Source organism: Lepidochelys kempii, chromosome 1 (assembly GCF_965140285.1).
Source record: "Lepidochelys kempii isolate rLepKem1 chromosome 1, rLepKem1.hap1, whole genome shotgun sequence".
Taxonomy (NCBI): Eukaryota; Metazoa; Chordata; order Testudines; family Cheloniidae; genus Lepidochelys; species Lepidochelys kempii.
In genome coordinates, this window is record NC_136380.1 from 348,436,120 (window position 1) to 348,452,391 (window position 16,272).

Here is a 16,272-nt window from a genome sequence, read left to right on the forward strand (position 1 = left end):
GACCTTTAATAATTTTGGTTCTCCAATTTGTCCACATCTTTCTTGAAATTTGGCACCCAGAACTGGACACAATATTCCAGTTTCAGAGTAACAGCCGTGTTAGTCTGTATTCGCAAAAAGAAAAGGAGTACTTGTGGCACCTTAGAGACTAACCAATTTATTTGAGCATAAGCTTTCGTGAGCTACAGCTCACTTCGTCCGATGAAGTGAGCTGTAGCTCACGAAAACTTATGCTCAAATAAATTGGTTAGTCTCTAAGGTGCCACAAGTACTCCTTTTCTTTTTGCGAATATTCCAGTTGAGGCCTAATCAGCGCGGAGTGGAGTAGAAGAATAACTTCTCATGTCGTGCTTACAAAACTCCTGCTAATACATCCCAGAATGATGTTTGCTTTTTTTGCAATAGTGTTACACTGTTGACTCATATTTAGCTTTTGATCCACTATGACCTCTAAATCCCTTTCTGCAGTCCTCCTTCCTAGGTAGTCATTTCTCATTTTGTATGTCTACGACTGATTGTTCCTTGCTAAGTGGAATATTTTGCATTTGTCCTTATTGAATTTCATCCTATTTACTTCAGACCATTTCTCCAGTTTGTCCAGATCATTCTGAATTTTAATCCTATCCTCCAAAGCACTTGCAACCCCTTGAGCTTGGTATTGTCCACCAACTTTATAAGTATACTCTCTATGCCATTATCTAAATCATTGATGGAGATATTGAACAGAACTGGACCCAGAACTGATCCTTGCAGGACCCCACTCGATATGCCCTTCCAGCTTGACTGTGAACCACTAATAACTCCTCTCTGGGAACGGTTTTCCAACCATTTCTGCACCCACCTTATAGTAGTTCCATCTAGGTTGTATTTCCCTTGTTTGTTTGTGAGAAGATCATGCAAGATAGTACCAAAAGCCTTTCTAAAGTCAAGATATACCACATCTACTGCTTCCCCCGTATCCACAAGGCTGGTTACCCTGTGATGGTCTCAGCAGAGAGGACAAGGGTTGGGTGGGCCAATGAAGCTGAACTCTCTCTTATCCCTGCAGGTGGCTCCACCAGGTCAGGGCTGAACCTTAGTGAGAAGGAAGCCTGCACTGATGATTTGAGTCTCCAGGGTGCTCAGTAAACCACCAGTGGTGAGCTTTCAAAAAATATAGACTTACCATATACTGGGGGAGGTTGTATAACATTGCCCGATAGAGCATCTCACAGGGGGTTTCCTGAACTTCCTCCTCCCCCTAGCAGGCGACAAACAGATACGGAAGGAAAAAATAGAGCTGTCACTCAATCACGGAGGTACGTCAGAGATGTCCCCCTCCCGCCAGAGCCCAGCTCGAGGTGGAGCGGCACCACATCCGTGTCAGGACGCTGCCTGGCTTTTCAGAACTGCTGCTGGGACAGGTACAATCCAGATCAAAGCCCAAGAATGGTGTTGCCTTAGAGAAGGGGAGGCCAATGCGTGTCCTGAGGCTCAAAGTAAACCTATGGCGTTTGATGACACAGCCATCATCTTTAATACAAGCATGCAGCCTCCAATGACTACAAGTCCCAGCATGCAATGCTCCATCTTGTGCAACCCGCCCACTGGGATCAAAGTGGAGCAATGCATTTTAGGACCTGTAGTCCATGCAGTCTGTATCTGTGTATCAAAGCTGGTACCTGTTTCAAAAAGTAGACAGTGGTTGCCCTGTTCTGTTGCATGTAACTTAGACGCAGCCCTCAGGGTCCTAGCAAATGGGCAGTGAGGTGCCACTTTCTAGACTCAAGCTATTTCCTTTCCACTTGGATATCTTCACTTCAGCCCTCCGTGGACACACACAGAGCAATCAGCATGCCATGGTAACACTCGACAATGACGCACTCCTTAGAAACTGCTCCTTCAGACACACAGTCTAGCTGTGGAGGGTACTGGTTTCTTACCAGTGACATGGGACACTTCTCCAGCTCCTCTTCGTTTTTGATCTGAACATCCGAGATAGAGACATACTTGTGCTGGAGAAACACAAACCAGAGAGGCAGAATAACACCAGGACTGAAAGAGAAGGAACACACTGTGCAATGAAAAACAGGCCAATCTCCCTCTCCTGTTCAGCCAGGGTAGGGTTAGATTTACAGATCCCACCAGAAAAGATCTTCACAGAGGTGTGAGAATTCATCCCACGTGGGATATTCCTATGGCTGTGACATGCTTTACAAACTACCCAAACTCCTCCTAGGACAAGCAGAAATCACTTCAACCAGTACTGAAATGCAGCATCCTCTGGAGCACAACCCAGCAAGTGCTTAACAGTGCATAGCAACATCAGTGAAGGAGAAGAGACAAAGTCTGCTGCATCATCCAAATGCAACTGCAGGGCGAGTTTAGTTTGGCCAGCACCGGGGTTAACAACCCTAATGCTTGCAAAAGATTCCAGGGCAGATTTAATGAACTCAGATGGTTAAAACCTATGATTTCATCACTTATTTATATTGTGATAGCAGCCGAAGGCCTCAGTCAGGGACAGACTGTTAACAGAGACCCAGAGGACTGATTAAAAAGGGGTGGGTGGAGAGAGTCTTTCCTTTTAGTTTCCTGTATTTGGTCTTCTTCAGCCAGGTGCTGGAAAGCAATAGGACCTGGGGCACAGGAGCGGATTTATTCTTCCCGGTGGGTGCTGCAACCCTGCCCCCCTGAGGCTCCCCACCCCCACTCTGCCCCTTCCTGCCACGCTCCACCCCCTCCCCTAAGGCCCCACCCTCATTCTGCCTCTACCCGCCCGTGCTCCACCCCTCCCCCAAGGCCCCCTGCCCACCCACTGCTTGCTGCTCTCTCCCCTCCCCCAAGCACCTCCCTCCAGCTGCCAGACAGCTGATCTGGTGGCCCCCCTCAACAGCTGTGGCTGGTGGGTGCTGAGTACCCCCTATTTTTTTCTGGGGGCGCTTGAACTGGGGTATAAGTACAGGGTGTGGGGGCAGGTTCAGGCTTCAGGAGTAATGTGAATTCTATTGGGGAAGCAATCCTAGCCACACAGGATGGGTTAGAGGTCCAAGGGAGAACACCTAGACTCCCCAGTGCAACGAAGTTCAAATCCCCACAGGGTTGACTCAGTTTGTCAGCCTCCCAAGGCAGACAGACAGAGCTGCAAAGTTTGCATGCACAAGACGCTAAGCCAGACATCCCGTCTGCTCGGTGTGCACACTGACGTTCTCTTTTGCATTGGTGATCCTGGCCAAAGATTTCCCCCGCTCCTATGGAATATACTATGCACGAGTTCCCACCCCAGAGGTGGCTGCATCCCAGCACTGCCAGGTATAAGAACCAGTGGCGTTCTAGCAATTCAAGACATTGGACAAGCCATCCCCTATATCAAAATCCCGCAGATCAGAACAACAGCAGATGTTTAAGGCACAGAGCCACTGCATTACCTGCTTTAGAGTCTTCACGCTTTCGTGGATGGGCCGGGGCAACCCTACTAAGGTATCCGTGTCCCTGCAGGAAGGTAAGAAAGAAGATCGGTACAAGCCCAAAAGGGAGATCTGGAACGGACACTTTCCCTTTTGGATTTAGAGCAGAAGGCAGGCAGTCTGCTGTCAGATGAACGAAACCCAGATGTTCCAGAAACTCAATGTCTAAATGCCAAGATCACCCGCCCCTCTTCCCCGCCCCCATCTCCGCTCTGCCAGAGGGGCAGATGCTCCTAGGACATGCGACAAAAGGCACACGGTTTTATGAACTCTGATACTCTGCCCCATGACCACAGCTACACAGAAAGGGAAGGTCGGCAGCCAGTGCTTTCCAGCTCTGCTCCGAAGGGCACAGGTTTGTTCCTGACTCAGAGAGAAAAGCGCTCACTGGATCACCAAACATCCCCCCCTGCAGTATCTGGTTGTTCTCTGAAGGTCTCCCAGGCCACCCACGGCCAGTCCCACGCCTGTAAGATACAACTAGCTCCCAGCTCGTGGATGGCTCAGCAACACCAGGGGTCAGCGCAGGACTTGTCGACTCCCTCCTGCCTCTCACACCGGACCAGACTGAGCCCCAGCCACCTTCGTTGCCACCCAGCTAACGCAGCCAGAATCAGCTGTGGAAGTTTCCAAGGTGGCCTGTGAAAATCTTCTCTCCTGGCAGCCCTTCTGCTGCCACACCAGCAGCTTCCAGCCCCTGCCCACACTGATGCCACAATGTACGCAGGGATTTTTCTGGACTAAGGTATCTGTACCAGCCACAACTCCCACTGCCCCTCCCACTCCCTACATTCCCACCTCCTTACTCTCCTCCCCCTCCCATCAAAAGGCAAATTTATAACGGAATCAATCAGACCTGTGGAATAAGACGACCCGGGCCAGCTATGACCGTGCAAGCAAGGGCTCAGGAAGCATCTGGTTCTCCACACTTGCTCTGTTTTTCATTAGACCGTAAGCTCTTTGGAGCAAGCACTGTCCGTTAGAACATGGTTTTACATTGCAACATGGTTCTGATACAGACTGAAAATGGCCAAGCATCCTCCTAAGCCTTCAGGGTGCCAGCCTCCTCAAGAAAGCCGAGGACTAACACCTCCCAGCAGCAATCGAACGTGGCAATGACAGGAGATCAGGGGACAGACTTTGCTGGCAAAAGCCAAACCAACTCTATTCTCCCAGATGCCCAATACTCACTGTCCGAGGGTGAATCCAATGAATTTGTTCCTACTTGCCTCCAGGAAATGCTCAATGTCCTTCTGTCTGATAGAGTGGCAGGAGAAACAACCAGGGAGAGAGGGGAAAACACACATGTCCTGTCAGTACCAAGTTTGCTTGGACACCGAATACCAGACCCCCTGCATGTAACATCCAGCCCTGGAGTATTGCTTAGTGGAGTCGTTACTGACACCTGGCAAACGGCTGCAATATAAACAAGATGATCGGGATTTATCCTAAACCTCTAGAGCCATTTAACATGTGGGTATGGTTGAGAAAGCGACTCTGTAAAACCAGCCCCTTCTTATCCAACCACTCTGCTCTCTGCAAGTCATCAAGGGCCATCTGCAGTCCACCTTATTGGCCCTACAGGTGTCGAAGAGCAAGTTGGTGCTGTTTTGCCTTGTGCATCCTTCCCTAGAACTGGTAGCTTAACACCATCAGTAGAATTTGTATTACCAGGTGAAGCTGTGAGAGGCAAAACTAACCCAGCTGAATTCCATATTCTATGGGGAATTTGCAACCAAACCAAAAGTCACTTAACATGCAGGGTGAGAGAATAACCGTGGGGCCCTGCAGTATTGCATATGCAGAGATAGAGACATCAGAGCCCCATGGGAAACAGGGTCCTGCCCATTTTAATGAGCAGGGCAGTGAACAGGCCTGGCAGCAGCTTCGTTTAGCCCAGCTGATCAGCTTTAACCCTTGCACTGCTCCCAAACCAGAGAATTACGTGGGCTCCTGCATTTTAAAGTCCAGGTCAAATCCTGGCTCTACTGAAGTCAATGGCGAATCTCGCATTGACTTCAGTCGCGCCAGGATCTCAGCCACTACGCATAACACAACTCATGGATCAGTATCAGCTCTAGAAAGAGGCATGCCCCGCACCCCAGACCTACAACTGATGTTCTCTGAGCTCCCAGATCACAGTGAAGCCACTGGAGGACGCTCACCATCCAGGCAGGTAAAAGACTCACTGTTTATCTGACAAGAGATGATTTCATTAAACAGCTGTCAAGACTAATTCCCTAAGGCCACAACTGGGGATGTACCCAGCTCTGGACTACCAATACTGGCTAGTAACACTGACCTTCATCCCCCATCTGTAAGAAGGAGCAAGCCAAGGGGTCTTGCACATGGAGTACAACAGAACCACCAACCCTACTTCCTGCAACACTTGGGATTTCCATGGTGGCCAGCATCCCCCCGCCATGGACCTGATTTGACCTTACTTGGCTTGTAAAGTCTTGGGAGATCCCAGCCAAAGGTGGTATGAGAAAAGCCAAGTAGGGAAAACAGTGAAGCCTTTTCAGTCCAACAAGTACCAGGCAAACGTTCCACCAGTAATTCATTGCAACTTAAGGGGAGTTGGGGCAGGGGCGGATGACAATGAAACGAGAGGGTTATACCTGACTTTGGGTGCCCATGGAAGCCCTTTGGGGAAGGACACCCGCTCGATGGGCGGGCGCTGAGCTGGCACAGCCTGGATGATCGCTTCCCGTTCCATCAGGTCCAGCTCCCCCTCAATCCCGCTGTCTACATCGTCATTTTCCTCTTCATCCACTCCAGCCTCATCGTTCTTGAAAGGGTCCCTCTCATTATACATGTCCAGGCTGTCTTGCTTCACCAGGGGCTGTCACATGTGGAAACAGAGGAGAAATCAGTGGGGAGGAGGAAGGATTTTACAAACCCTCAGGCTCCACTTCCCTAGGGGGTCAGGAAGCTGCATGGGCTGAATACTGAAGTTTCTCCTGAGCAAGGACTTCCATCATTTTGCCTTGTCTCTTTATTTGGCATCTCAGCCTGGATGAAGCACATCCTCCCTACCTTCAAAATGGAGCCCCTGGCTGCTGGATTTTCTGCCCGCCCCAGAGGAAGTGGCGGAAGGTATCCTGCCCCCTTTGAATCCGATTTGTTTCTGCAAACTTTGGAACTGCTAAGCATAAAGCATCAGCTCAACCAGCTGAACTAGAGGAGAGCCCTGGTTTGCGGTCAGTAGTTCAGTACGTCGTGCTTTGCTCCTCTTAGCTGGGGATTAGATGATTGGGATGCACTCTTGCTTTCTTAATAGGAAAGCAAGCATGCCATCTCCAGGACGTGACCGGTGAACACGCCCACCCCCCACCGCTGCAAACCGGGCGAAGAGAAGGGCACTACTGAATGCAGCCTCTCCTGTTGGATGGAAGTTCCCTTCTGGAGGAATGCCACGCCACGAGCTACATCCCAGGAGCCTCTGCTATCACGAGCTCTCACCCGCCTGCTCCGGTGCCCACGTTTCGACGGCTGCTGGTCCAGGAGTTCGATGGTGTAGGTGGGAGGCGACGCAGCCCGCATGCGGCGCATAACCTGGATGCTGTCCTCCGGGAGAGGCGGCAGGCCCAGCGCCTCCCGCTTCCTCATTTTCATGGCCTGGAGGGCTTCAAATCCCCCCAGGGTGAACTGCGGGCCACCAGGCCAGGTGTAAAAGAGAAAGAAGGGAAAATGAGCCGTGCCTCACCCCCCCCTTCCCGGAAACCAGCAGGGATGTACTCCGCACAGCTCAGCCTTGCCTCTGCAGCCGCTTCCCACACTAGTGCAGCGACACTGCTATTTACACCTGCTCTAGCGTAAGGAGACCTAACTCCAGTGTGTGTGCAAACGCAGGGGAATCACACCCCTAGCTCGCAGAGTAGACGTAGCATCAGCTCCTCTTGTGCTACCCTAAGTAATTCTCCTCTCTCTTTGGGGTTTGCACCCTGCAAAGGGAGGCCTGTGCCCACTCTTAACTGTTGCTGGGCGAAACTAGATCTTCTCTCTCCTAGGAAGATAATCCAGGTGCAGCCATGCAAGATGAGGGCTATTCCCTCCTGGCTCCAAAGCCAAAACTCGCAGCGGGGCCTTTTTCGTTCCCTATCAAGCTACAAACCCACGCCTAATCTGCTGCCCACTACCATCCCCAGTGATCTTTCAACACACTCGAGGAAACTCTCTAGCCAGAGTCATGCAACCCAGACTAGCTGATCTGAACGGTCCCGTCTGGGCCTATAAAATAAATGAGTATTTCTGCTTCCCAGGCAGGCATTTTCCTCTCATTTAATTATGGGTGTTTCCAAACTACTTTCCCATGGACGTTTTTCCACATTCCATTCCATGATGTTATTTCTCATCCAGATTTCTATATGCTGTATTGCCTCCCGCCTCCCCAGCATTTCTACATCCTTTTGGGTAACATGTCACTTACTCCCTCTTCCAGATATTTATGGATGGTATTTAATGAGCCCGGACCTAACAGGAACCCCTGCGGTATCCTACTCCTATCTTTTCCAGCCCATATTTAACTCTCACAAAAATCTTGCATGTATGATTCTTCAACCAGTTTGCTTTCCAAATTATGTTCTTTGTCCCCAAGCCAACCTGAATTCATTTCTCAAGTAAGATTTCCTGAGATGCTATGACAAATGTTTTGCTAATCTCCAAATGTCACATCTGGCACATCCCTTCATCCAGTAACCTTGGAGAGGTTTATACTTTATAAACTCCCAACACAGTCTGTTGCTCATGGGGCGATTGTATGCTAGGCATACACAGATCATTCTTGCTCAGAAGTTTCTGTGTTACAGAAGCTGGTGGTGAAAGTAACTCAACCCAGGAGATCCCCTTGGACCAGTGCAGATTGCTCCCTCTTGTATATTGTCTAGTGCCTTTTTCAATCTAGCATTAAATGTGTTTTAAGTGACGAGGAGACTTCGATGCTGGGACCTCTACAAGGCTGAGTTAATTAGCAAAGGGAGGCCAGGTGGCAGCCTCCCAATATATAACCCCCTCCCCGATTCAGGAGATTCTTGAAAAGCAAAAGAATTGCACCCACCAGAAGCACCTTCCACAGCAGGAGCAGGACCTTCTTCATGGGGAAGTGCGGAGCGTGCCCACTGCAGAACTTGGCCACCATGGTGAAGAGCAACAGAGCAAATGGTTCTTCACTGTGCACAGGAAAACCTGTGAGGGACGGGACCGAAACAAGCTTAGAATAAAGAGAATCTCCCCCGCTTCCCATGCTCTCACCGCTGGAGTGAGTTTATTAGCATGTCATGCAGGCCTTGTCAGGGACATTGTATTCGCTGATGGTGCCAACAGCAACCAGCCCCCAACAATCCCCCCCATCCATCACTAAAGACTCCACAGTCTTAGCCCAAACTTGGCTTGACCTTGGGCTGGTGGAATAAGGGGGATCCCTTTACATTTGATAGTGGTTTGTTCCTTCTGGTTTTACAGCTACTACTCAGAGGCCGTCACAGCACGGGACAGTGGAGTGAGCTGCACCCCCCCAGACATGGTTGCGTGTGAGAGAGAAATGGAGCTTTGGAGGGTGGCCAGCTACTCACTCAGCTCTGTCCTGAAGGTCTCCCGGGAGCTCTTCCACTCAGGTGGGTCGGCCTCCACCTCCACACGGATGTTCTCCACCATCAGGTACATGACACTCAGCAGCACCCTGGAGAGAAGGCATCATGACAGGCAGGTCGCACAGCCACCCACAGTCCATTTCCACTACAGGTCGCCACCCCCCGTAGGATTTGCGGGGGATCCCAGCCTCTCCATTCACCAGCTCCCAATTACTCCTCCTCCCAGGTGTGGTCAGGAGGCCAGCCTGCCCCTTCCACTACTAAGGCTGGTCCAAGAGGAGGAGAAAGTCTGGAAGGAAGGGGGTCTGGGGTTTTCCTGGAACAATCCAGTGACCTTCGCTCTGCCCTAACAGCTAGGCAGCAGTAGAGCATGCAGGCCCTACATTACCATCCAGACTGTTCCACCATCTGCCCCCTGTGCCAGAGTCAGAGCCTGCAGGTCTCAAAGGCTGGACCTTCCATCGCACCGCATTGCAATTACTCGGGGTACAACCAGCAGATGCTTGTGGGACCCGCCGCGTTAGGGTGATGCCCTGGAATGATCCCATGGGGCCAGCAAGGTGACAGAAAGGACGACTAAAATAAACTGCATTTTCTCATCTGAGATACTGCTTCCCCCTTGGATTATGGGTTTACCCACCTGTTCCTGACCCCCCTCAGTTTGATCATCTCTCCCCACATATTCCTTCAACTACAGCATATCCAGGCAACCTTCCCCACAGCAAAGGACTTGCTGCAATCTTCTGGGGAGTCCATCAATGCCCCTTCAAGGCCAAAGAGGGAGTAGGGGCCATAAGACGACTTGAGGTTTCATCCCCTTTCCTCCCAGGAGCTGAATGTGCAGCTGCAGTAGCAAAGCCAGACTCTGCTGGCCCAGAGAGCTGAAGGCACTCGCCTCTCTCTGCAAGGCAACTGATGGGGCCACCAGACACCCTCGCTGAACTTAGCCTGAAGAGCTCTGATGCCTAAAAAATAAGCCTGGGGATTTCCCTGGCACTTTGGCCAAGGCAGCGGACAGACGGACTGGGAGCCCGCTGACCTGACAGCTCACGTCCCACTTAAGGGCGGGTGGGCGGACAGGTTCTAGAATGGAGGACATGGGGTGAAAAGACAGGTTACCTGAGCTCTGTGCTATCTGCTAAGGAGATAGCTGGTTTCCTCAGGGCACTGCTGCAAGCCTGGCTGTTGCTGCAATGAAGAAAGAGGACAACAGGAGTTCGTGGTCAAATCTCCCGTCAGTCAGTTGCTGCTCAGGATGGTGAGAGACTCCACCACTCAGACCAGACAAGGCCACATCTAGGGCCCATTTACACTATGAATAGCCAAAGACTCATAGAAGTGTAGGACTGGAAGGGACTACAGTAGGTCATCTAGTCCAGTCCCCTGCACCCAAGGCAGGACTATGTAATAACTAGACCATTCCTGACAGGTGTTTGTCTAACTTGTTCTTAAAACCTGCCAATGACGGAGATTCCACAGCCTCCTTGGGTCTTTCTACACTAAACCATCTACACTAAATGGTCCTTTCTACATTAAACCATCTCGCTCTCACAGAGTTAACTGCTCTGGTGATTAGACCACCTTTGTTCAACCCTCCCCCCCACTCCACTAGCAAGTAGCCAAAACCAAATGGGGGCATCCCACAGACATATGTGTTATAAAGACGAGAGCAGACCAGAGAATGCTAAACCCTCTCACTCAATCTCCATGTTCAGTAGCTCCAGGAAGGCTGAGAAAGTCCCCATCTGGTACAGCAGGAAGTTATTGTGCCGAGACCAATGTAGGACCTCCGCTTCTATGTCACACTCGCCAAATACACCTGGGAGAACAGAGAGGCCGATGGAGCAAACCATGGGAAGAGAGGCAGCTTTAAGGTGAAGTTAGTGTTGGTGAAAGGTACCAGGCTGGCAGGACTGGAGTACAGGGAACAGGAGCAGCAACCATGCAAGCTTCCTCCATCGCGATATGGAGGGACCACTTATCGGAGTGAGAGGGGAGTTTGGGCTCAGCTTCCCATTCAACCACTGGTTTCTCTCCAATTCTGCAGCCAACATGCTCAGAGTCTAACTGATCACCATATGTGGGGTGGGGAGGGAATTTCCCCCAAGTCAGATTGGCCGTGTGGGGGCGGTTTCGCCTTTCTCTGCAGCAGGGGGTGTGGGTTGCTTGCCAGAATCATCTGGGTATAATGCATTAAATCAATTCCCTGGATTTGGTGCTAGACAACAATCCAGGAGGAACTGCACCGAGAACCAACCCCTAATTCCACCCGTCCACCCTCACAAGACGGCTGATATTAAATAACTGCACAACAATACATCCACGTGCAGGAATCGCCAACGCCCAGTCAAAGAAACCTCCCTCAACAGGGGCAAATGATGAAGGGCAAACACTTCCAGTTTCCATTTCATGTAAGGTTGGTCATGATTTGGGAGGAGGGGAAGAGAAATTAACTCAGAAAGTGAGGGTCTCATAGTGCCGAAGATCAGCCTGACAATATCCAATTACTCCCTGGCTGACCTGCACAACATGAAGAAGGAAGAACAGAAGGAAACACAGGAAGGAAGGAAGTGGCGGGGGGGGGGGGGGGAGAGAAGCCAAGTGTGGGGGAAAGGGAGATGCTTAGTGAGGAACCACCCAGCTGGGCACTGAGGGACCCTGCTGTAAATTGAGATCATAAAGGGTCTCCTATGGGACTCTTTTCAAGCAGACCAAGCAGCCTGCAGGTGATAACTTAGTCCCTGCTGACCTGGACTGGATTTATTCCAGCAAACTCCACACTAGGCATTTCTAATGCCCAATTACTGCAGAACCTAGGTGCCGAGTACCTGGCAGCATCCAGATCTAGACATCTAAGTCTTCAATTTCTATTCCCAATCCCATGAACCATTCAGTCTCCTGAGATTTATTTCTTAACTATGACATTAGCACTGCCTCTGGATGCACAACAGCCTTCGGCGGACACTAGCATACCACGGTGACAGGCAATGCAGAAATACCGTAAACGCTTGTGTAAATGAAGATGCTATTTGCATCCAGCTGGGGTGAAATCTACCCCGTATTAGCCGGCCACACACTAAAGTGTCTGCGTGGCCCCTGCTGTCATGCACTCAGTTTCCTGGTGTACTTTGATCTATCCCATCTCAAAGTGGGACAGATCAAAGCACACCTAGGAACTTTTAGCATCCAGTAGCCGGTTCCACACAGACACAGCGTGTGGCAGGCAAGCACCAGGCAGATTTTCACCCCAGCTTGACGAGAACTAAGTGTTCGTTTAAACAAGCCCTTAGACAACGCAGGGCTTCGAGAGTCAACCCATCGAGCACGGGGAGCAAACAATTCCTCCTCGCCTTAGGAGCAAACCCCATGCAACCAACCTTTCCGAGTAAACCCACAGCACAAATGCCACCTGGCGCGGTGCCGTCTGCTGGGCGCAGGCAGTTACCTTGTGCCAAATAAAGGACAGCTCGTGCTGCTTTCAGCCTCTTGTCCCTGTTGACCACCTCCAGCCCGTCCAGCAACCGCATCACATAGGCCTTCTGCTGAGCCAGGTCCAGCTCCAGCCATCTCTTGCCCTGAACTGGAAACAAGAGATGAGAATGAGCCAGGATCTTGGCCCCGCAGTGGTCTGGTCCCTTTTCCTTCAGGGATCCTGTTCCAGCCTCTTTCAGATACTACAGGGTTGGGTGTCAAAGCAGATGGAAGGAAGCCAAGTGGAATAGTGTCCAGTATCACTGGCATGCTGGAGACGCACACGGACTTTTCTGGGCACTAGACCAGTTTTCAGCACCCTCCTTCCTATGGATGACATTGTCAGGGAGGCCACTTGTCTGGTTTTAAGCCAGCCAGTCCTCTTTTGTCCCCTGTCCAGTACAGAGACTAAACCAGACGTGGTTTTGTCCGGTATCATGAATAAGGGACACCATTTTGAAGTTCCCACCACTCCACCTCCCCGCCGGCATGATCTCACGTGCTGACGGAACGGCATGCTCTTCAAAATGGCTGCCTCTGGGCAGCACCCCCTTATGCACAGCGTGTGTGTGAGGTCACGCTAGCAGGGACAGGCCCACGCCGCTCCCATAGTACAGGCATGTCCGGTGTTCTGGGGATGGGGCAGCGGCCACCCTACATACTGTTCCTGTTGGACACAGCCAACTCATGGGACACTGGGAAATAGTCCAGCCAGGCCGAGTCCACCATTGCTCTCGAGATCCCTCACTTCACTCATCGTGTAGGGGACCCAAGGCTGCAGGATCGTCAGCTGCCAAGCACACGCGTATGTCACAGAACCCGTCAGCATTATCTAAAAGCAGCCCTGGACGAGCCCTCTGCAGGCAGCAGCAGTTCTGGGGTTTCAGGCATTAGCAGGCTCTCAGTCACTAGCCAGTGGGAAAGCACTAATGATGTGCGTCAGGCTTCTGTTCCCGACTGCCCCGACTCATTGTGTAACCGCGGGCAATTCGCTCGCTAGCTCTGTGCATCTGTCCCCCAGCTCTGCGAAATGGAGACGATACAGACCCATGTCGGCGGGGGAGCAGTGAGAATTCACGTCCGAACAACGAGGGGATCCTTAGAGATGCTGGGATCTTCTGTAGAGACAAAGATCCTGGAACGCTCCTCACGGACGAGAGCAGCGCACACTTCTCTTTGTTTCGTCTGCTCTGTTACAACCTTTAGTATTTATATCCCCCCATTACCAGAGTACCTGAGCCCCTCGCAATCTTTAGTGCAGTCTACACTAGGAGTTGAGGTAGAATTTAGCAGCATTAAATCCATTTAACCTAGCACCCGTCCACATGATGAAGCCCTTTTTTTCGACTTATATGGCTCTTAAAATCGATTTCCTTACTCCACCCCTGACAAGGGGATTAGCGCTGAAATCGGCCTTGCGGGGTTGAATTTGGGGTAGTGTGGACGCAATTAGACGGTATTGGCCTCCGGGAGCTATCCCAGAGTGCTCAATTGTGATCGCCTTGGACAGCGCTCTCAACTCAGATGCACTGGCCATGTAGACAGGAAAAGGCCCGCGAACTTTTGAAGTTCAATTTCCTGTTTGGCCAGCGTGGCAAGCTGCAGGTGAGTGCAGAGCTCATCAGCAGAGGTGACCATGATGGAGTCCCAGAATCCCAAAAGAACTCCAACATGGACCGAACAGGAGGTACAGGATCTGATCGCTGTACGGGGAGAGGAATCCATGCTATCAGAACTCCGTTACAGTTTTTGAAATGCCAGAACATTTGTCAAAATCTCCCAGGGCATGAAGGACAGAGGCCATAACAGGGACCCGAAGCAGTTCTGCGTGAAACTTAAGGAGCTGATGCAAGCCTACCAGAAAACCAGAGAGGCAAACGGCCACTCCGGGTCAGAGCCCCAAACATACCACTTCTATGATGAGCTGCATGCCATTTTAGGGGGTTCAGCCACCACTACCCCAGCCATATTATTTGACTCCTTCAATGGAGATGGAGGCAACACGGAATCAGGTTTTGGGGATGAGGAAGATGATGATGAAGTTGTAGATAGTTCACAGCAAGCAAGCAGAGAAACCGGTTTTCCAGACAGCCAGGAACTGTTTCTCACCCTGGACCTGGAGCCAGTACCCCCCAAACCCACCTAAGGCTGCCTCCCGGACCCGCCAGGCAGAGAAGGGACCTCTGGTGAGTGTACCTTTTAAAATAGTATACATGGTTTAAAAGCAAGCATGTTTAATGATTAATTTGCCCTGGCATTTGTGGCTCTTTCCCAAAGCCTTTGCAAAAGGTTTCCGGGGAGGGCAGCCTTATTCCGTTCACCCTGGTAGGACACTTTACCACACCAGGCCAGTAGCACGTACTCGGGAATCATTGTAGAACAAAGCATTGCAGTGTATGTTTGCTGGCATTCAAACAACATCCATTCTTTATCTCTCTGTGTTATCCTCACGAGAGTGATAACATTCATGGTCACCTGGTTGAAACAGGGTGCTTTTCTTAAGGGGACATTCAGAGGTGCCCGTTCCTGCTGGGCTGTTTGCCTGTGGCTGAACAGAAATGTTCCCCGCTGTTAGCCACGGGGAGGGGGGAGGCAAAATGCGACCTTGGAATGAAAGCACGTGCTATGTATGTAATGTTAACAGCAAGGTTTACCGTGAAAGAGTGTACCCATAGTTCTATAAAATGTATCTTTTTAAATACCACTGTCCCTTTTTTTCCCCCTCCACCAGCTGCATGTGTTTCAAGGATCACAGGATCTTCTCCTTCCCAGAGGCTAGTGAAGATTAGAAGGCGAAAAAAATGCACTCGTGATGAAATGTTCTCTGAGCTCATGCTGTCCTCCCACACTGGCAGAGCACAGACGAATGCGTGGAGGCAGACAATGTCAGAGTGCAGGAAAGCACAAAATGACTGGGAGGAGAGGTGGCAGGCTGAAGAGAGGGCTGAAACTGAAAGGTGGCGGCAGCATGATGAGAGGAGGCAGGATTCAATGCTGAGGCTGCTGGAGGACCAAACTAATACGCTCCAGCGTATGGTTGAGCTGCAGGAAAAGCGGCTGGAGCACAGGCCGCCGCTACAGCCCCTGTGTAACCAACCACCCTCCTCACGCAGATGCCTAAGAATGCGGTGGGGGGGCCTCCGCCACCCAGCCACTCCACCCCAGAGGATTGCCCAAGCAACAGAAGGCTGGCATTCAATAAGTTTTAAAGTACTGTGTGGCCTTGTCCTTCCCTCCTCCACCACCCCTCCCGGGCTACCTTGGCAGTTATCCCCCTATTTGTGTGATCAATTAATAAAGAATGCATGAATGTGAAGCAACAATGACTTTATTGCCTCTGCAAGCGGTGATCGAAGGGAGATGGGGAGGGTGGTTAGCTTACAGGGAAGTAGAGTGAAGCAGGGGGTTTCATCAAGGAGAAATAAACAGAACTCTCACACCGTAGCATGAAACTGGTTTTCGAAGCTTCTCTGATGCGCACCGCGCCCTCCTGTGCTCTTCTAACCACCCCGGTGTCTGGCTGCACGTAACCAGCAGCCAGGCGATTTGTCTCAACCTCCCACCCCACCATAAACGTCCTCCCCTTACTCTCAGATATTGTGGAGCGCACAGCAAGCACTAATAACAGTGGGAATATTCGCAAAAAGAAAAAGGAGTACTTGTGGCACCTTAGAGACTAACCAATTTATTTGAGCATGACCTTTCGTCGCTGAGGTCTAACTGAGTCAGTAAACTGCGCCAGCGCGCTTTTAAACATCCAAATG

The 16,272-nt window shown here is 50.9% G+C and overlaps 1 protein-coding gene across 7 annotated transcripts in view; it reads right to left on the reverse strand.

Moving 5' to 3' along the window:
• The window catches only part of STRIP2 (striatin interacting protein 2), a 103,936-nt gene that overhangs the window by 64,867 nt on the left and 22,797 nt on the right, over window positions 1-16,272 (reverse strand). For 5 of the 7 annotated variants that reach the window (XM_078851196.1, XM_073328936.2, XM_073328934.2 and 2 more), the window contains exons 4-14: window positions 12,483-12,617; window positions 10,736-10,856; window positions 10,157-10,225; window positions 9,020-9,126; window positions 8,506-8,633; window positions 6,912-7,097; window positions 6,068-6,291; window positions 4,638-4,703; window positions 3,408-3,471; window positions 1,923-1,994; window positions 1,166-1,240 (exon numbers count right to left, since the gene is read on the reverse strand). In XM_078851196.1, coding sequence (XP_078707322.1) covers window positions 1,166-1,240; window positions 1,923-1,994; window positions 3,408-3,471; window positions 4,638-4,703; window positions 6,068-6,291; window positions 6,912-7,097; window positions 8,506-8,633; window positions 9,020-9,126; window positions 10,157-10,225; window positions 10,736-10,856; window positions 12,483-12,617 — 1,247 coding nt within the window. The remainder of the gene's footprint in view (window positions 1-1,165; window positions 1,241-1,922; window positions 1,995-3,407; window positions 3,472-4,637; window positions 4,704-6,067; window positions 6,292-6,911; window positions 7,098-8,505; window positions 8,634-9,019; window positions 9,127-10,156; window positions 10,226-10,735; window positions 10,857-12,482; window positions 12,618-16,272) is intronic. The other 2 variants (XM_078851195.1, XM_078851197.1) reach the window with 2 other exon arrangements.